General features: G+C 46.2%; 1 protein-coding gene across 1 annotated transcript in view; it reads left to right on the forward strand.

Annotated features, from left to right (window-relative positions):
- The first annotated feature begins 6059 nt into the window (after window positions 1-6059).
- Window positions 6060-21376, forward strand: part of SLAMF1 (signaling lymphocytic activation molecule family member 1) — a 35762-nt gene continuing 20445 nt past the window's right edge. The window contains exons 1-3 of the mRNA XM_002928437.4: window positions 6060-6606; window positions 13724-14062; window positions 15913-16197. Of these exons, the coding sequence (XP_002928483.1) occupies window positions 6531-6606; window positions 13724-14062; window positions 15913-16197 (700 nt within the window). The 5' untranslated portion in view covers window positions 6060-6530. The remainder of the gene's footprint in view (window positions 6607-13723; window positions 14063-15912; window positions 16198-21376) is intronic.

Below are 21376 nucleotides of genomic sequence, written 5' to 3' on the forward strand. Positions count from 1 at the left end.
CAGGCTAAATAAAGGCCAGAAGGCACTGCCAGTGGCATCTTCATAGGCCACACTGGGCCATGTCCCCAGCTTCCCTTTCTGAGTTCACTCAGCACATCCATTGGCCCAGGAGGGTACCCAACATGTTGGGCAAAACCTGGGCCTCATGCTGGGATAGAGCCACCTCATAGCCTGGTTCTCCCCACCCTGCCCCCCTCCCAATGCCCCTCAGCCCCTATAGCCCCAACCCACTGGAGGGCTGTCTGCTCCACTGGTCTGCTCAGTCTCCGTATCAGACACCTGGTCCGTGGGCTTCCTCATCTCACCCAACAGGGCTGAGCCACGGTGTTTTTTCCAGTGATTTCCCCGGGCTGATTTTAGACTTTGCAATCAGGTCTCCTAGGAGATGTTTCAGAATTTGGGGGAATTTTGTATTTTCATTTTGTTTTTGTGGGGTTTTTGTTTTTTTTTATTGTTGTTTTTATTTTTTATTTTTTGAAATTTTTCTTATTGCAGTGGAGGGGCTTATCATGGGCTCCGAGCAGTCCAGTAGTCTGGTCTGCCCCTCCGTGATCCCTCCCTCTGGTGCTGGCTCATGTTATAGGGATCTCTCTGGTCAGAGGCCACGATGAGCACAGTCTTAAACTGGGAAACCAGGATGTTCAGGGGCAGCCCAGCCCCAGGCTCCTTCAGGCAGGTCACATTGCTACCGTAGCTGTAAAGTGTCAGGAGAGAGTAGCAAATCTTAGGGGGCATGTTACACCCTCCTGTTCAGGAGATAAGCTCGTTGTGCAGCCCACCTGAGACCGGGCAGGGCTCTTTTCCATAGGTACCCAGTCCTCCTCAATCTCAGAGTGGGGTTCCATATAGCCAAAGTGAAGGAAGTGCTGTTTTGTCACAGGTGATGGAAGTTAAGGGGCAGAAAATGCTGCTCACTCAGGATTCTCCTGTTGCCCATACCTTCATCTGTGCCGGAGGGAATATTCCATGGATAACAGGGGATTGGCCAACACGAGCCTAAGGATTGGTTAAGGTTCTTGCCAAACGTCATGGAAGTGGTATGGTAAGTAGAGAGAGCACAGACTCTGGGGTCAGGTAATGCAGGATTTGAATCCAGTTCTTCCATTTTGGACCCTCTGAGCCATTAGACAAGTTATTCAGCAGCTCTGTACCTCAAGCTGTAAAATAGTGGTAATTATACCTGCTTTCTCCTATTATAAAAATTAATGAAATCATGTATGTGGAAGCCCCAGGCACCCAGGGAGTTCAATTAGTAGGATTTCCTTCATCCTTACCTTCTTGAGTATTCATGGAGATAATGAGTATACTCCAGGGAAAGAGAAGGAGGTTTTGACCTAGAGTCAGGGTTCCCAAGTTTGGTCCAGTCCCTGTCTTCCATCACCACTAGTCTGCTTTCTCCATAGGACTGTTGGAAAGATCAAACAAGGTAGTGAATATGAAGGCTTTTGAAAATGGACTCATAAGTATGAGGAGGCTTTATCACTTGGGTATATTTAGTTGTGGGTCTGTCCAAATCCGCTTCTTACAACTGATGGAAACACCTTGGTGTACCAGATACAGTAACTACAAACCTCATGGCGGTCACCTGGGCCCTCAGGTCCTATCTTGGTTTCCTGTGGCTGCCATAACAAATACCACAAACTCGATGGCTTTACTGTAAGTCTTTGTAAATGTTCTTTATCAGGTCAGGGAAGTCTTTCTCTATTTCTGGTTGGCCAAAAGCTCTTATTATCAATTTTGTCAAGTGCCTTTTCTCACACCTGTTAATACGATCTTGTGATTCTTCTTATTTATCCAATAGGATAGATTGATTTTTGAATGTTGAACCAGACTTGCATGCCTGGGATAAATTCCACTTGGTTGAAAACATCCCACTTTTTATACATTGTTGGATTTGATTGGGTAATATTTTGTTGAGGATTTGTGTACCTATGTTCTTGAGAGATATTGGCCTGTGGTTTCTTTACTTTTGATGATTTTATCTGGTTTTGATATTAGAATGAGTTAGAATATTGAACAGAATGAGTTAGGAAGACAGGATAGAGTGAGTGAGTCAGTATGCTTTCTGATTTGAAAGGTTATTTAATTATTGATTCAATTTGTTAATAGATATAGACCTATCTAAATTGCCTATTTCATCTGTGAGTTCTGGCAAATTATGTCTTTCAAGAATTGGTCCATTTCATCAATGTTATCAAATTTGTGGGCATGAAGTTGTTCATAGTATTCCTTTATTGTCCTTCTTATGTCCATGGGTTTGGTAGTGATGTCCCCTCTTACATTTCTGATATTAGTAATCTATATCCTCTATCTTTTTTTTTTTTAATTTATTCAGCCTGGCTAGAGGTTTACCAATTTTGTTGATTTTTGCAGAGAACCATCTTTTGCTTTCATTGATTTTCTCAGTTAATTTCCTGTTTTCAATTTCATTGCTTTCTACTCTAGTTTTTATTATTTCTTTTCTTCTGCTTACTCTGGACTTAATTTGCTCTTCTTTACTAGTTTCCTAAAGTGAAACTTCTATTACTGATTTTAGGTCTTTTTTTTTCTATTATATGCATTTAGTGCTATCAATTTTCCTCTAAGCACCACTTTTTTTTTCTGAATCCCACACATTTTGGTAAATTGTGTTTTCATTTTCATTTTGTTCAAAATATTTAAAATTTTCTCTTGAGATTTCTTCTTTGACCCATGTGTTATTTAGAAGTGTATTGTTTAATCTCCACATGTTTTGGGATTTTCCAGTTGTTTTTTTTTGTTATGGATTTCTAGCTTAATATCTCTGTGGTCTGAGAGCAGACAATGTATGATTTCTATTCTAAATTTGTTAAGATGTGTTTTATGGCCCAGAAGGTGGACTATCTTGGTGAATGTTATATGTGAGCTTGAGAAGAATGTGTATTCTGCTGTTTTGGGGTGAAGCAGTCTATAGGTGTCAGTTATATCCAGTTGATTGGTGGTGGCATTAAATTCAATGGTGTCGTTACTGATTTTCTTTCTGCCTATTGGATCTATCCATTTCTGATAGAGGGGTGTTGAAGTCTCCAGTGATGATAGTGGATTCATCTATTTCTCATTGCAGTTCTATCAGTCTTTGCCTTACGTATTTGAAGCTCTGTTGTTAGGCACATATACGTTAAGGATTGTTATGTCTTCTTGGAGAATTGACCCCTTTCTCGTTATATAATATCCTTCTATTTCTGATAACAACATTCCTTTCTTTGAGGTCTGCTCTGTCTGAAATTAACATAGCAACTTCTGCTTTCTTTTGATTATTGTTAGCATGTTTTCTCTTTCTCTACCCATTTACTTTTAATCTTTATGCATCTTTATACTTAAAGTGGGTTTTTTATAGACTACATAGTTGGGTTTTATTTTTGTTTTGCTTTGTTTTTTTGAATCATACTTCAATTTATTAGCATTGTCAGTCTGTGAACAAGAAGGGTATTTTTTTTTCCCATGAAGTGAGATCATTTTCAATCTGCCCTAACATGTGCCCACACATCTTCACTTGGAAAATGCAGTGTTTCAAGCTTCAGTCAGAGTAGATTATTCCTTTTTCACTTTCACAGGTTTTTTTTTTTTTTTTGCTGCCGCCGGAAGTCTTCTGGGCATTTGTTTCGAATTCTGTCGTCAGTGCATCTCTTACTGCTTTTGCACAGATCTGAGAGTATCGGATGTAGCTGAGTCCAGTCTGTTCACCAGTACACCACCATGATGTCTCAAGAGTGAGTGCCTCTGGCCAACTCACAAGGACATGTCAATGCTGGCTTAGTGGGCAGCCCAGCTACAGGAAGATCAGGCCTGAGAAGCAGAAGGGGCAGGGCTCTGGACCTGCCACTCCTGCCACCTCTTGCCCTGCTTCACCTCCCTAATGGTCCCTGCTGTCCACCAACCCAATAGGGTCTCATGTTTTTGACCCATTTTGACAATCTCTCTTTTAATTGGTTCATTTAGACCATTGACGTTCAAAATGTTTCTTGATATCATTAGAATAATATTTACCATATTTGTTACAGTTTTCTATTTCTTGCCCTTGTTCTTTGTTGCTATTATTGCCTTCCACTCTTTTTCTGCCTTTCGTGGTTTAATTGCGCATTTCATTTTCTCTCCTTTCTTAGTATGTACGTTATACTTTTTTTTTTTAGTGGTTCCTCTAGATTTTGCAATATATGTTTACAACTAATTCAAGCACATTTTCGAATAATACTATATTGCTTCATGGGCAGTGTGAGTGCCTTACGTAACAAAATAAATCTAATTCCTCTTTCCTATCCCTCGTATCATTGTCATTCATTTCACTTATAAATAAGCATTCAGAAGCATATATATACATAAGAAATGTACACAAGTATACATAATTGAATACATTGTTGTTATTATTATTATTTTGAACAATGTGTTATCTGTTAGATAAATTAGGAGTAAAAAAAAATAAGTTTCTATTTTACCTTCACTTATTCCTTTTCTGATGGCCTTCCTTTCCTGATGTAGATCTGAGTTTCTGACCTATATTATTTTCTTTCTCCCTAAAGAACTTCTTTGACGATTTCTTGCAAGGCAGAACTACTGGCAACACACTTCCTCAACTTTTGTTTGTCCAAGAAAGTCTTTGTTTCTCCTTCACTTTTGAAGGGTAATTTCTCAGAATTTAGAATTCTAGGTTGGTGAGTTTTTTCTCTCTCTCAACTCTTTAAATATTTCACTCTATTCTCTTCTTGCTTCCAGTCACTTTTTTCTTTTTTAGGTTAAAGAAATGTGCAACATCAAAGACATATATTGCAACCTTATTTGCTGGTCAGTGACATTAGTGACTTTTTGCTGAATAAGATGGTAGTTATTAAATACTGGAATAATACTTCCTCAAATTTTCTGTGCTATTCACAGCATCAAGGCTACGGTCATGATACACTTGTAAGTTTAACCTGAATCATTACCTTTTCTTTATCACTTTCTTACATCTAGAAAATCAACAAAACATAAAACCAAAGCTCTGATTCTATCATTTGCCACTGGGCTCCTACCCTGGCTGATTTCAAGCTACCGACATGGTGTCATTGAACGTACGGCTGTAAGAGCAGTGCGGCGGCCCATATATCTGGTATTTTATTTCCATCATCGAGATACAATAGATGTAAATGTGCTCTAGAGCATGGATAACAGTAAAATGTTGTGAACTAATTAGGAAGTAATGAGTTTTGAGTCTTTATTCCCTTAGTTTTAATATAATTTATGTAATTATAAATTCGTATAATTGAAATTCTTAATAATGGTAATATTTATCAACCACCCAGCCCGGAAGAGTCCTGAAAATGTAACCATCAGCTCTCACTGGTTGGTACACGTTGGCTCCCATGCAGCACCAGGTTGCAGTGTTGTGGGGAGGGTGCCTGGGGGTCCTGTGAAGGAGGGAGAAAAGCAGTGGTGATAAAGAGTAAGTTCACATATGTCACTGGCTCGTTGCCCTAATTTCCTCAGGAAGACCCACTGGAGAGTGCCTCTGATCTGTTAAAATGGGTTTCATTTTTTTTCAAGATTTTTTATTTATTCATTTGAGAGAGGGAGAGACAGAAAGAGCACAAGCAGGAGGAGAGGCAGAGGGAGAGGGAGAAACAGACTCCCTGCTGAGCAGAGAGCCAGACGTGGGGCTCGATGCCATGACCTGGAGATCCTGACCTGAGCTGAAGGCAGACCCTCAACCATCTGAGCCACCCAGGTGCCCCTAAAATGGACTTTAAAAACAAAAGGCTGGCCTCTCAAAGTCTCTTCCTGAACACTGGTAAAAGCATCTTTCCAGGGTTTTCATTTTTATGGCTTAACTCATGGAAAAGTATATGGCTTTCTTCTGCCAATTTCAGTCCCTTCCCCTCCACAAAAGTTTAGACCAAGCTCTGAAATAAAGGTACCCCCTCCAAACACAACCCCGAGCTCACTAAATTCTCCCACACTGCACCAGCTGGGAAATTGGGTTTCTGCCAACTGATCTGCCCTTGTGCTCCCCATGTCTCTGTGGCTTTGGCATCAGGACCTGACTGCATGTGGAGGTGTTCTCTGAAGTGACGGAGCAAGTCAGACATGAGACATAAGAACTCTTCAACGTTTAGTCACCCAGGTTCAGCCTTGAACTAACTGACCCAGATTTCGGGACGGTCTGACGAGCCTCCATCTCTTCTTCGCGCTCTGAGAAGGGTTACCAGACAGAACTACCAGGGAAGCCTGGGGTGGGGAGGAGGCGGGGGAGGGTCAATTTCTGCTCAAGGCTGGGTTTGCTGAGCTACTTTCCCGTCTTTGGCAGTCCGAGCATTTGACACGGACTTCTTGGGAACAGCAAAGTGATTTAAAGCCTGAAAGGAGATGAGCAATCCTCGAGACTCAGGCAGAAAAAGTCCCAGTGATACAGGAAGCCATCTGGTTCCTGATGCATAACTAGGCGGCAGAGGCACCTCGCCTGACACGGACCTCACTGTCGCCGCGTCTGCAAGCAGCTGCTGGGGTCCTCACGGGGCTCCCTTTCCTCTCTTCACCCGCTGATGGATCCCAAGGGGCTCCTCCTCTGGAACTTCCTGCTGTTTCTCTCCCTGGCTTTTGAGCTGAGCTGTGGAACAGGTGAGTGTTTCTCTGTTTGAGGATGTGAGTCCCGCCATTACCTGCCAGGAGTCAGCCAGCCCATGGATGGAGAGGAGTCGCAGGGGCTGAGGGCTGTGGCTTGGCTGCCTCTCTCTCAGGGATTGGCTCTGAGCTCCATCTGACTCTTTCAAAGAGGAAGGAATATTGTGGGTTCCTGGATGCCAAGGCTCAGCCCCACCAATCCTAGTTTCCAAGGAAACCAGGAGCCCTAAGCCAAAGGCACTGGTCACATCCCAGACCAGGCTCTTAGGGTGGAAGTTCTGGTCAAGGTTCTGGTCGAGTGGTTGTTTCTGCATCTGGCAAAAACCCAGGCTAAGGGGCTGAGATGGACGGATGGAGCTTGAGGAGAAGATGACTCCTACATCCCTGCCCTTGAAGGGGATCCTCACACACGCGAGCAGACAAACCAGAACCACGGTCCAACAACAAGGAAGGGCTGCAGTGGGAAGAGAGAGTAGAAGTGAAGTGAAAACCTCAGGCATCAGCTGAGAACAGACAGTGGCTAAGTGTGGTCATACTGGTGGCTACTTTCCTGGAAGAGAACCTCCCAAGGCAGTGAGAGGGGGAGAGGCTAGGATTTCTGGAAATGCAAATCGGGAACCCTCAAGGGTCAGGGCAGCTCCAGCAGTGGGGCCAGACGCACAGCACAGGGCTTGGGGCTAGGCTCTGCTCTTGTCTTTCTGGCTCGTGTTCCTCCCGAAAGCGAGCTGGGGTTCTCTGTTAGTGGTAGCAGGGCTATGAAAAAAGGTATTTGAGAAAGAAAAAGCCATGCAAGAAGTGGACTTTGGGCTCACTGAAGAGTGTGGAAGTGCCTGGATGCCGGTTAGACTAGGGGAGGCAGCCTGGGGTGGAAGAGGCATCAGGGAAGGGGGGAAATCCTGAGGCTCTGGGTGTTTTGCACTTGGGGTTTTCAAGACCGCAAATCCATGAAGGACTTTTCCAGGAAGCGTCCAGAGATACACTAGGGGTGTCGGAGAGGCTGTGCTTGGGGTCTCTCTTTTGCTAGACTCCCAGATAAAGAGGATCTTTCTTGACCCCCGTTTCCCTCAGAATCAGGCAGACCCATAGCTCTTGCTTTCTGAGGTCTAGGGAAGGGGTGATCGAGCTCAGGGTTCTGAAAGCCAAACTGAACCACCTTAAGCCACCACAGAGAGAGCCAAACCTTCCCCGGTGCACCCCATTTGTGACTCTACCATTTGGGGATGTTTCTTAGCGACTGTCAGAAGTGATGGGGTTGAACAGTGGACAGGACTTTTTTAAATCTCTGTGCTTGCTCGCCTGCTGGCCAGCCTGGCCCACAGTGTCCCCATGTTACCAGGTACTGGCAGCTACTCCACTGGAGACTTGGAGGTCCCTCCTTACTGAGAAGCAGCCCAGCCCTGGGGGGCGTGTCTACCCAACCTGCAGCGTCTGTCTTCCTTGCATTCCGTTTTCTCTGAAATATGCACAAAATTTTTAGTGTTTTTATTTTTAAATACACACCCATTTGTGAAACCCCAATTAAACACAGATGGAAATGCTTTGCAAGTGGGACAGATCAACCATGACAGTTACTCAACCAAGAAGTGCGATTCTTGTAAAATCAGGACCCACTCGCTCTCCTTCCCATCTCTACTCAGCTTGCCTCCCAATTCCCTGGAAGAATTATAAAATCAAAAGTCCACACGTCCCTTCCCCCAATGAAGTGAATTTCCTATTCCCTCAATGGTATTTTTTTTACAATAGACTTTATTTTTGAAGAAATTTTGGGTTCACAGCAAAAGTGAGCAGAAGTACCAAGACTTCCCCCTACTCCCACACATACTTAGCCTCCCTATTATGAGCACCCCCCCCAGAGGGATGTGTCTTTTACAGCTGATGAATTGCCCCAAGGGGATTTTGTATTCCTCCATGCAGGTCTGCCCCACCTCCTTCACGCACATGAAGGACAAGTGCATGGCTTCCAGACTTGGCCCAACTTCGTTCACTGGGCCATTCTATCCCAAGATGTAGATCTAAGCACTTCTATTTCTCAAAAGCTTTAATGCTGGGGTATAATGCCATCACCTTCACATCTCCAGCGCCAGACTGGAAACCAGAACATCAAGGCTGATTGGTTTTATCCATAGACTGACTTTGGACAATCCCATTGAGTAACTATCTATAAGAACACGTGATGTGGCAGCCATTGTGAGAGGTGTGGGGAAAGCAAAATGAACAACCACAGCTTCTGCCCAGCACCTGCCCCAGTATCTGGTACATCAGAGCCCTTCCACAAATGATCATTGAATGAATAATAATAGTATGTACAGCCTGCTTGCTATGTACCAGGCACTGTTCTAAGTGCTATGTGTATTATGAATTTAATTCTCACACCAACCCGATGAGATATGTTATTATTGTTACCATTACAATTTCATAAATAAAGGAATGAGAGGCACAGAGTAGTTTAGCAATTTCTCCGTAGTCACACAGCTTGACTTCAGAGAACTCAATAAATGAAACTGGATAAACTCATGTTCGGTGGAGGTGGGAGGGTTGTTAAAATTTATATCCAGGTCCCATGGTAAAAATTAGAATATGCTATCTATAATTGGAGCATGTAAGTTGATTTTAATCGAATTGAAATGAAGTGTAGGAATATTCAAAAGATGAGAGAGGTTGATAAAATTATAGCAGGAAGTAGAGGGCATATGGAAGTATTCGATCTGGAATTTGGAAAGGGGACAGGAACTTCTTTCATCACATAAGTTTTCATTTAATTTTTTTGTTAACTAATTTGTTCATTGGAAGAGTATCACACATCAGTCTATTTAAAACTTCAGCAGTACAAAAGGGTATAAAATGGAAATAAATCTCCCCACTGTCCCCCCTGCTGGAGGCAAGTGCTGTCACCAGTTCCTTGTGTGTCTTCCCGAATACATGCATTGGACTTTTATGAGACTCGAAGAGAGTGTTCCAGATGAAGGACCCAATGCAGAGGTGAGGTGTTGCGAGTGTTCGGGGTGGGGGGGGGATGACAAGTGGTCTGTTGAGCTTGAAGCCTAGGGTCCATAGACAAGGCTTTTCCATCTGTTCACCTGGCAAGCGGGGAGACGGGTCCCCATCATTTCCCCCCCACACTGTACTTCCTAGGGATGTTACAAAGATGAAATAGAGTGCATTCCGATTTTGGAGAGAGGGGAACTTCGACTCTGTGTTGCCATCTGCTCGCTCATTCAGTTTCTCATTCTCTTGAGCAACGAGGATTCACTGAGCTTCCACTGTGTCCCAGGTGGGTGTGAGGACTGGAAGTGGACAAAACAGACACAGTCCCTACTCTCAGAAGCTTATTCCTGAGTAGGGATGACAGGCGTAGATTGAGAGTTTAAAGTGTGATGAGTGATATGAAGAGGATATGAAAAGGCACTGGAGGCATGAGCAGGGAGGCCTAGACGAGGCTGGGGTCAGAGGCGAGACGGGGAGGACGGAAGGAGTTAGTCAGGGAAATAGAGCGCAGTACTGGTAGTCAGGCTGGGGCATGGAAATGCGAGTACTCTGAGTCAGAAAGACCCAGCAGCATCAGGGAACAGGGAGAGGATGGCTCGGGGGGCTGTACGTTAAAAAGCATCTTCTCTTCCTGGGCCTACATGGGCTGCAGGAAGCGTGAGGCCTGGTGAGACCTGCCCCCTCCTCTCCCTGCAAGCCAGGGGTGCAGTGCCGTGGCCCCTGTGAAAATGTCACAACCCGGCAAACATCACGGGTGGCTATCATTCCGTGGAATCCCATCCTGAGAAGGGTTGGCCAGATGGGGTTCTTTCAGGAAACTCTCCACGGGTCCATGTGAATCACTCTACTTTCTAAGTAGAATTACCCTTGAAGAAAGTGAGTTGGTGTTGATGGCTACAAATGTTTCCTCCAGACTCGAGTAAACAGGGCTGACTGAATCACAGACCCGCTGGAAAACACGCATCAGGCCGCGGGGCGTTTCGGGAGCGGGGACTCCACTTGAAGGGTTCTGTGAACCACTTTAAAGTCCCCACTTGTTTTTCCACTGGTGCTTCGGTGGTGCCGGTTTCTAGCCCCCCTTCCAGACCCAGCCACTCACACACACTCCGTTGTGAGATCATCATTCTTCACGTGGGTTGCAGGGCACGAGGGTTCCTTCCTGACCGATGTTTGATCCCACTCCCCGTGCGTGAGTGTGCAAATGCCACTCGGCCTGCCCTCTCAGCTGCTCTTTCTTTGATCTCTCCTTCTCTTTCTATTTTCTTTATTGATTTCTTTGGTGGTGGTGATGGGGGGCTCCTCTCCATCCTCCCTTCCCCTCACTTTTCCTTTATCATTCCGAGTCTCCACCAATCTTACCCTAATTTCGGCCTACGTGGACTGCCTATTGTTTTCTCCCAATCTCCGGATCCTGATGCTGGCTGGGCCCTCTGTGGGCGCGTGTTGAGATTTCAGGGCATTTTGGTATCAAGAGCATCAGGACCAGTTTGTCCAATTCTCCAACCAGCCGCGTGAGTCACAAGTCAATGCTGTCCTTTCTAAGAGGCTGTGCTGCTTACTGGCGGTTTTGCTTTACTTCTCTGGCTTCCTTATCACCTAAAGCAATCTCTGCTCTCTGAGTCATGGGCTCCTTCTTTCATGAGAACTAGCTTATGGTTAAGTTCAGTTATTAAGTTCAGTTCCATGTTGGGCCAAGTTAAATAAAAGAGACTTTAGTCAGGTAAGGTAACTTTGTGCGCTCCTATTTTGAACAGGAATTTATTAAAAGCCAACCGTATACCCAGTACTGTTGTAGGTCTTAGACACAAAACAATGAACAGAATGAAATTCTCCCTCTTGGAGAATTGGCATCCTAGCTGGGGACCCACAAATAAAATAAAATAATGTACGATGTAAATCATCAGATGGGGTAAGTGTGCAATCAGAAGGATGGTCGGAGCAGTTTCTCAGAGGAGATAATTTTTTGAGCAGAAGTCTAAAATAAAGTGAGGGAGGGAGTGAGATATCTAGATATATAAGGAAAAAGATATCCAGACAACAGCGGAAGCAAAAGCTTGCAAGACGGAATGTGCTCAATGAGCCAGCATGTGTTTGAGCCAGCATGACCATAGTGCAGTGAGTGGAGAGAGAGGGCAGGAGAGGGGTCAGGGACGGGGATACTCAGAGACTTTGAAGCCATAACAAAGCCTATGGGTAGTTTTCCTCTGGGTGCTAGAAATCCCTGGAGGTTTCAAAGCAGGAGAGAGACAAAATGGGACATAGGTTTAAAAGATGACTCTGTCTACTGCACAGATGCCAGGAGATGAGTTGGAAGCCAGTGGCCGTGCCAGGCTGTGACAATGGTGGCAGAAATGCAGGAGGTTTGAGGTGCTAGGATAGCAGACATATTCTGAAGGTAGAACCAGACAGGGTTTGCTGATAGACTCCATATGGAGTATGAGAGAAGGAAAGGAGTCAAGGACCAAATGTTTTGGCCTCAGAATTTGGGGGAGTTGTCATGTTGTTGGTAGAAGGGGCTATGGAGCCAAGAGTTTGTTTGCTAAGTTTGCAATGCCCTTTGGACCTCCAAATACTGACCCATGTAGGCAGTTTGGGTGGGAGATCTATGTCTGCAAGCATTCCAGAAGTATGTCAACCCATGCAACTGGATAAGCATGGCTGGGAAGGAGGAGGTCTGAGTACTGAGTCCTGGGATGTTCCAATATTTAGAGGTCTTTGAGGGCAGAAGGTTCCAGTCAAGGAAACCGAGAAGGAGCAGCCAATGAAATAGGAAAGAAACCCGGAGAGTGGTGTTCCAGGGGTTGAATGAAGGCAGTGTTTCAAAGAGGGAGTGATGGACCACATCAAGTGCTCCTGAGAAAGCGAGATGAGGATGGAGAATGGGCTCAGCACCATGGCGTATACAGTGACCTTGGTAAGCGTGGTTCCCGCAAGCAGCAGGGAAGAGCGCCTGCTAAGAGTGGGTACAGGAAAAATGAGTCAGGAAACGGAAACAGAAAATATAAACACACATTAAAGGACTTTGTAATAAAGGAAAAGAGAAATGAGGCAGCAGCTAGGGATGAACCTGGGGTCAGGGGAGGGGTTTGTAAGATGAGGGAAGTTACAGGTTGGTATGTTGCGTGTTGATGGAAATAACCCACAACATTCTATACCAGTAATAAAGCTGATGGTGCAAGGGGTGGGGGCTATTGCAAGAGCAAAGGCTCGAGGTGCATGAGTGTTCCATGATGGAAGAGGCTAACCGTAATGGGAGCATAGACCATCCATGGGCAGGTAGGATTCTCAGTGGTAGTTTCAAACGGAAGTTCTCATCTCATTTCTTCTACATTTTCAGTGCGATGAAAAGCAGAGTCAACAGCGGAGGTCATGGGTTTGAGGAGAGAGGAGGTGTTAAATAGTCAGCAGTGGGATCCCTTAGAGCGACTTGAAAGGATGGTTTTTGTGTTTTTGTTTTGTTTGTTTGTTTGTTTAGTTTTTGGTTGTTGTTGGCTCAGGCCTTTTGAAAAAGAGAAATAAAATAGTTTCTCACCCTTGATGTTATGGTCTTTTGGACCAAGATTTCCAGTTCGAACACGGGGCTCACCACCTTCCTAGCTCCACATCCCTCAGAATTTCTTTCTTCATTGTCTGAAATGATGCTCTGTGGCCTTGGTCTCCCGGGCTCACGAGCAAAGAATCAGCTTCGGTTGCTCTCCACCCTTCATACTATGTACCCAGGGGTGGTGAGAAGTCTGGGTGAGGAATTAGCAGACCTGGCTTCTAGTCCAGTTACTGGTTATGTGACTTTAGGGATGTCCTTTAAAATCTCTACATCTTAACTTCTCTGTGCCTTAACTATAAATCTGAGTTGATAGAATTCTTGCCCAGATCAAAGAAACTCAGTGTCCTAGTTAGCCTGTACATCTCCATTGTAAGTAATTTTAAGATTTCCATTGGGATTTTTGAAATATTGAGAATATAGTGGGACGGTCGTGACCATTCTTATGGGCTACTGAGGACCTGGCAACCCCAGGGACAGTTCAAGAGGAAGAGGAAATATCTTCAATCTGTCATTCCTGATCCAAAGACAGGGTGTGATTCTCAGAGACCTCTATAATAAGGGACTTTCTTCTTCGTCCTCGCACAGGTGAGAGCTTGTTGAATTGCCCAGAGATCCCCGGGCGGTTGGGAAGCAGTTTGCTGCTGTCCCCGGCATCTGAAGGGAGAAGTAAGAGCACGAGCAAGAGCATCCACGTCCTCGTCACCAGGGCAGAGTCACCGGGAAACACTGTCAAGAAGAAAATAGTGTCTCTGGATCTGCCAGAAGGGGGTTCTCCACGCTATCTAGAAAATGGCTATACATTTCATCTGGAAAACCTGAGCCTGGGGATCCTGGAAAGCAGGAAGGAGAATGAGGGCTGGTATTTCATGAGCCTGGAGGAGAACTTCTCAGTTCGACACTTTTGTCTGCAGCTGAAGCTCTATGGTAATAACCAGGCTTCCCCGGTCCATGCAGAGTTGGGGGGGAGGGCACCCGAGATCATCCCTTACCTGAGGATTTAGCTACCTCTCGGAAGCAAGAGTATCCAGGACTGGGAGCAACTTGAAACATCACCTAGTCCAGGGTGCTTTAGGAAGAGGCTTGAGAGATTCTCAAATCTTTTTTGTCCCAACTGTTCATTGATCGTAGTTGATTAGCACTGGTTAGCTCTACCCCCATTTCACAAAGAAAAGGAACCCGGCTGCCTATGGACGACAGGGCCTGTGGCCCCAAGAGTCTCGATTTGCAAATAAGATCGATTTTTTAAATGTTTGAATACCACAGATTGAGCCCAACCTCTTTTCCATAGATGAGGACACTGAAATCCAGGCAGAAGTGGCTGGCTGGTGCTTACACAAGTCCTCGTGGGTGGTTCCCTGCCGAAGGGGCCCAGGAAGAGGAGAGCTGAATCAGCCCAGGCACCACTTGCGTGCTTCGTGCTCTGGCACAGGACCCCATCTATCTAGTGGGAAAGCACCCTTTTCTCATTGAAACAGAGGCTCTGGTTATAAAGTCGCTTAGCTGCAGAAATTAAACTAGAACCTGGGTCCATCTGAATCCAAGGCCAGTGCTTTTCTGAGCCTCTTTAACTGCCAGCCCTTCTTGAACGCACCCAGAGTTTGTGTCTCTTGGGCCCAGAGGCTCTTTGAATTTCCAGAAATCCTGACAACAGCCATATGGGTTGTCCTGCTTTCTCACAGAGAGACTTCCTTGTCTTTGAGATGGGACAGAGAGCCCCACCTACCCAGCATTTCTTTGAAATCCTCAGGTGACTACAAGAAAGATGGTGACACCCTCGTCACCCTTCCCCTGGCCCCAGCATCCCCCTTCCTCCACGTACTGTATGCAGACTCCCCTCAGCCCTCTGCCAGGTACCAGAGAGCTCTGACTACTCCAACAGTGGCCCTAGGGATGACACATCATGCATTTTTCTAGAATAGTTCACTGCCTTTGTCACATCTTGTCACATAAATTCTTACCCTGGAAGATACAGTCTCTGCAACCATAAAAGAAAGAGGCTGGGTTTCAGAGTCAGACAGTCTTAGGTGCTGATCTCAGCTTGAGTGATATTATGTGAGACACTCCACCTCTCTGGGACTCAGTTTCCTCATCTGTAAAATGGCAATACTTATAACTAAGGTGATAATCGTGGAGACAGTTGTTGGGAAGATTAAAGACTATGATAAATGTAAAATTCCAGAATCGTGCCCATCTTACAGTAGTTACTAAATAAATACAACTTGCCCCCTTGCCTTGGCTCTTTCACAGCATTACAGTGCGATCCTCCCCCCCCCACATCCACACAGATACATACATACACACTCACAGACACATAGACACACACTCACGGACACACGCACCCACCCCTGCACACACACACTCCAGGTAAAACCCCACCACTATGTCATTCTTTCAGGTCTGGAGGTAATACTTTGGCCAACGACAATTAAAGCACGGAGGATTCGGTGGCAGAAAACGCCACAGGTAGAAAACAGAAGAGCAACTCAGACTGGGAGTGTCAGCAAGAGCAGGCGGGTCCCTAACAGCAGCGGCGGGAGGGAACTAAAAGACAAGTGATGTTTCTCTATTTTGTCCTGAGGCTGTACTGGAAAGGAGTACAGAGGAGAGACAGGGATTGGGGGGAACTAGCAGATCCCCACTAGAAATGAATCACACCGCAGACCCACAGGGAGGGAAAAATACCATTAGGCTGCATTTTCTTCTAATAAGAAGGTCAAGTTAGAATCCCAGGGGGTTCACTTCAGTGATGGCTTCCTTCCTCCCCCTCCTGACAGAGCAGGTCTCCACTCCGGAAATTAAGGTGTTGAACTGGACCCAGGAGAATGGGACCTGCAGCTTGACGCTGGCCTGCGAAGTGGAGAAGGGGGACTATGTGGCTTACAGCTGGAGTGAGGAAGGGGCTACCAACCCACTGATCCCAGACAACAGTTCTCACCTCCTGCACCTGCGCCTCGGCCCTCAGAATGTCGACGACGTCTACGTCTGCACCGTGAGCAACCCCATCAGCAGCCGCTCACAGACCTTCACCCCGAAGTCCAAGTGCGGGCCAGAATCTTTAGGTGGGTGCCCTGGTGGGGGCGGCGTGGCACAAGGATGGTATGGGCTCGGTGCTCACCTGGACTAAACGCTCTGCTCCCATAGCCGTGACCTTCACCGTGGTAATGACACTTGCCGTTTTCACTATAGTTGATAAAAGGTTCCTCATGTGCATTCGGTAAATCCCTCTGCTCATAATCACCAGGTTGGCATTATGCTCGGTTCACACTCGAGGGCAATGAGGAGACACGATGGAGCCTCCCAGTTGTGATTCTTCCTCTCCCCTCCTGTCTTGGCTCCAAGCTGCAAGGGCAGCTGGGTGACAGAGTGAAGGTGGCAGGTCCCAGCTCCCCAGCCCATACTCCACTAATGGTGGGACAGGTCTGCACCATCATTAAGTACTGTTGACCACCTGTGCACAGAAAATTGGGCATGGATGTGACACATGGTCTCTGCACGCCAGCATCATGTTGCCCAGATAAGACGTGAAATGTTTGCTCAATAATGGAAAGCAGGATGTAATGAAGGGCCACATTTGATGGACTGGACTGTGACTCTCATAGCAAGTCAGGAGGCCAGGGGACTCAGCTCTCTGACTGAGACCTAGACTGTGAGGTTTGGGAATAATAATCAATCATATAGTACTTCGTTATGGGCAGAGCACTTTCCTCACAACAACCTTCCCAGATCCGTGTGATCATCGTCTTCATTGTACAGATGAGGAACGGGAAGATTGTAGCATTTCCGTGCCCTGCTCACATTTCTTCAAACTGTAAACAGTAGAGCCAGCCCCTGAGCCTAGACCTTCTGCCTACTCTGTCTCCAGGCGGAAGAGCGTCATGACTCTGCTACCAGAAGGAAGGGAGGGCTAAGTGAGTAACCACTTGAGGTTGGAAGCAGAATAGACAGACCGCCAACCCTTTTCAATAACAGATCCTGTGTCCATGCCTCAGGTGGGTTCAGGGACAGAAGGACCTGGGTTCTGGCCTTCAAAGCACACTTACGCCCTGACATTCTCCTTCCTTCATCCACCCCAGGGAACAGGAGTCATTCCAAGGAGGCTACAGCCCACAGTAGATGTGGTGTCATTGCAGGAGTCTTTATAGAGTTTCTAGAAGGTGGCCCCAAGGACACCTGACCCAGTGCTGCTCTGTTTACTTACAAGGATAAGGTCACTTAACCTAAGACTTAGCTTTTTTTTTTTTTATCTAAAATAGTAACAACGGACAAATCTTAATTGTTGACTATGTCCCACTTAGGTGGCCTCTCATTTAATCCTCACAGCAACCAAATAGTACTAGTATTTCCACTTTATAGATGAGGAAAGAAAGATATCAAAAGGGCACACACAGAGCAAGTAACAGAGCTGAGCTGTCTGATCCTGGAATCCTCACAGTACCAGTGCAAGAGATAATGCACACAAATTGCAGGGTTTTTTCTTGGGGGTACAGCGTTCCATGGTCATAGCAACCCTCTTAGAGCAAAGACGGGGCATCAAGTGTTTACCCTGGCCTATCTCAAAACAAAGAATTCTCTTCATGCTTCTCCATGTGGTTTAAGAAGAATTTAATTAGTGCATTCCAAAGTCTTGATAGGTCACTTGGCTCAGAGCTTTCTAAAGAAACATGTGAAGAGGTTCTAACTTACCTAGGCTACATTAAGGACCAAGTATGCACAACATGACCAGATTTCCTGACTGTGGAGCGGCTCTGTGAGGGGTGAAGGAACATGGAGAAGTAGAAACGTGGCGCCCTGGGAAAGCCCCGTCAGGATCTCAGTTCAGTCGTTAGAGGAGACCCACCTGACAGGAGGCAGCCTTGTCACAGTCTTGGGTCCCTGTTTCATCACCTGTAAAATGAAAAGAGTGACTTAGTGACGTTTTGTGCAGAGTCCAGAGTCTACGTTTCAGTTTGCACATACATTCGTAAGAAGTGCTAACAAAAGGTCACAAGAAGCGGGAGTCTGGTGGGGCTGTGACAAAGTATGATAAAGGGAGTGGCTGAAACAACCCAAACTTACTGCCTCACGGTTCTGGAGGCTAGAAGTCTAAAATCAAGGTGTTGGCAGAGCTGGTTCCTTCTGAGGCTGCGAGGGAGGGGTCCGCGGACGCCCCTCTCTGCAGCTGGCAGGTGGCTGTCTCCTTCTGCCTCTTCACCCTGTCTCCCCTTGAGGCATCTCTCTGTTCAAATTCCTCCTTCTTACAAGGACACCAATCATACTGGATTAGGGCCCCCCTGTAACTGGGGCTGCCGTGACAGAATACCACAGACCAGATGCTTGAATGACAAAAATTTCTTTTCTCACAATTCTGGAAGCTAGAAATCCAAGATCAAGTGTTGGCAGGGCTGGGTTATTTCTGAGGCCTCTCTCCTTGGCTTGCAGGAGGCTGCCTCCTTGCCGTGCCTCTATGGGGTCTTTCCTCTGTGCATGCATGTCCCAGTGCCTCTTACTGTGCCCAGATTTCCTCCCCTTATAGGGACACTAGAAAGATTGGATGAGGGCCTACCCTAATGGCTTCATTTTAACTTATTCATGTATTTTAAGGTTCTATCTTCAAATCCATTCACATTCTGATGTACTAAGAGTTAGGGCTTCAACCTACGAATTTGGGAGGGATCCAGTGCCACTCCTAGTGCCACCTGCTGACCTCATTTTAACTTGATTACCTCTGTAAAGACCCTGTTTCCAAATAAGGTCACGTTCTGAGGACTTCAATGTATGAATTTTGGGGGAAGCACAATTCAATCCATAACAGAAACAGAGATCCCTCCTCCCTGCCTCCAAGGCTGAGGGACTGTTGTAACAGCACATCAGAGGGCACATAGCTGGTCTGTGGATTGTCATTCCCAGTGTGCCACATTGCCCAAAGACAGAAAGCCCAGTTTTATGAGTTTATTGATTTGTGTTTGCAAATGCATATGACTAATTCTTAACATACTGTGCTTCGTTGGACAAAACTTTCATTGAACTTCTGCTGCGTGCCAACCTTATGCTAGGTGCTGAGTACGCAGAGACCAAAAAAAGACACGATCCTTGCCCTTAAGGAAGGAGCTCGTTTCTGTAAATAACTGATCCTAGGTTATGTAGTGTGATGGGCAGAACGGAAGTGAAAAGAGGAAGCAATGATGGACACTGTCCAGAGGAATCAGAGAGAGCATCACAGAGGATGTGACATCAACTGAATTTTGAAGAATGAACAGAAATTGCCCAAGCAGATAAAAGAAAGACATTCCAGGCACAGGGAAAAGCAGAGGCAGCTGGGTCTTGTCCTGTATTATCCTATAGCGAGGGGAAGTGACACAGCGTTTTAGGGAGAGGAGCATTGTGATCAGCTTTGCATTTCAGAGAGAAAATTCACTGGTGTGGGGGCAGCGCAGAGGCAGCAGAAAGAGAAACTAGCTGTGGGGAAGAGCTGTCACTGCAGGGATCCATCAAGAGATGACAAGGCCTGGACCAAAGCAGCGACCATTGGTTTAATGAAGACTTCATACAAGGGACTTCCCAAGTGGTGGGGTCTGAGGGTTTCTTAAAGGTCTCTTGACCATACCATTTTTCTAAGGACATTTGTCCAGGCTCTCAGTCATATATTCCTCCTTTTTCCAGTTGCCACTTCATTATTTTACAGTAAGAAACATCTTAATGTCTCTTGCTGTGAAGCATTTTAACGCAAAGTCCAAGTCTTAGTTTGCTACGGAACAATCTCGGGGAGTCATGCAAACCTGTTCATGTGGGTCAGTCGTGTGTGGCCTGCTGCTGTCCTTCATGACCATCTTCTGAAACAGTCGTATCTATGCTAGAATGAATAATACAAAACCTTAAGTAATTTAGCTCAAAGGGAATGCCCCTGGAAGTTCATCTTGAAAAGAGGACCCTTTTCAGTAGGTTAGCAGAAAGTTGGCTCAGCAAGTCTGGGTTAGCTCAGAGGAAGAGACAAATGACACCTACCACGGAGCCCCAGGGGCTCCCCCTTTCTAACAAGGCCTTTCTAATAATGGGAGAACCCATTGCTACAGTCACTTAGATGTTCCATACACAGAGACAGGTCCCTCTTCACGGTACGCCCAGTCCAGTAAGCATGACGATAGCGATAGGAGGATGGAGCCTGGTACCTCTCATGGGCCTTGTCACACGGCCACAGCTGCAGCAAGGGAAGCTGGGACAGGTAGTCCTTAGCTGGACAGCCCTGTGACTGGACAAGGTTTGTGCTGCCACAGAAGCGTGGGGGCAAACTGTGGGCACAGCTGGTAGCCTCTGCCACACTGCCCTGGGTGGGACAGGCAGGTGTAAGGGGTTTTTCTGGAAACTGTGAACTCTGTAAAAACGTATACTTGGATGGTCCTAGACCTTAAATTAGTGTGTGGTTTGTGTGAGCACCCCTCCCCCACCCCCAAATCTGAGTGGACGCCTCCATGAGCGAGAAGGTGTTTGTTTTGAAGATGGCTGGCTTCCTCACGGAGCTGTGCGCCTTGCTGACAGAACCACATGAAAGGCAGGAAAGAGATCTGGCATTCTCAGACCGTTATGGTAGCGTCTCGGATCTCCTGGGGGCAAACTATATTTGTTTCTCAGCGTCTTTTTTGTTTACTTCTTTATCGCTTCAAAGAATAAGTTTTGGGGATTTGAGCGGGGAGAGAAGCTTTTGTGTTTCTGTGGCAGAAGACTTTTAGGGGTAAAAAAGGCCCTCCAGCATTTCCCCTGGAGGCGTGCCTACTTGCCAAGCTTCACGGTTTAACCACAGCCAATAGGGTAGAGACCAAAGGGTGGCGACTCCTTGTCAATGGCGCTGGAGTTCTCAACCAGCCTCCTTGGCTGCTTCTACGAGGCTCCACAGGGGAAAGGCCCCAACCTCCTGGGTAGGAATGTTCAGATTGGGTTTCTTTGTGAATAAACCTCTTGGCCCATGGGCCCTGGAACTGCTCTGACTGCTGAGCAATGCCATTCTGAGAGTCCTCACTGAGGAAGAAGAGGGAGAGCTGGAGCCTTCGGTCACAGGAAATGGTGGTTTGAAAATGGGAACACAGGTGGTGCTGACGGCACAGGCACACCCTCTCTTCCCGGTCCCATTACATTATCGTGAAGCATACGCTAAGTAGGTCATCGCTCATTCCCTTCCATTCCTGCTTTGAGCCATTCAAAAGTGACCCTGCATTCCTTCTGAGACCTTCTTACATTCAGCGCTGTGATTGTTCTTAACCACAGGAT

The sequence above is a fragment of the Ailuropoda melanoleuca genome, chromosome 8, assembly GCF_002007445.2.
Source record: "Ailuropoda melanoleuca isolate Jingjing chromosome 8, ASM200744v2, whole genome shotgun sequence".
Lineage (NCBI taxonomy): Eukaryota > Metazoa > Chordata > Mammalia > Carnivora > Ursidae > Ailuropoda > Ailuropoda melanoleuca.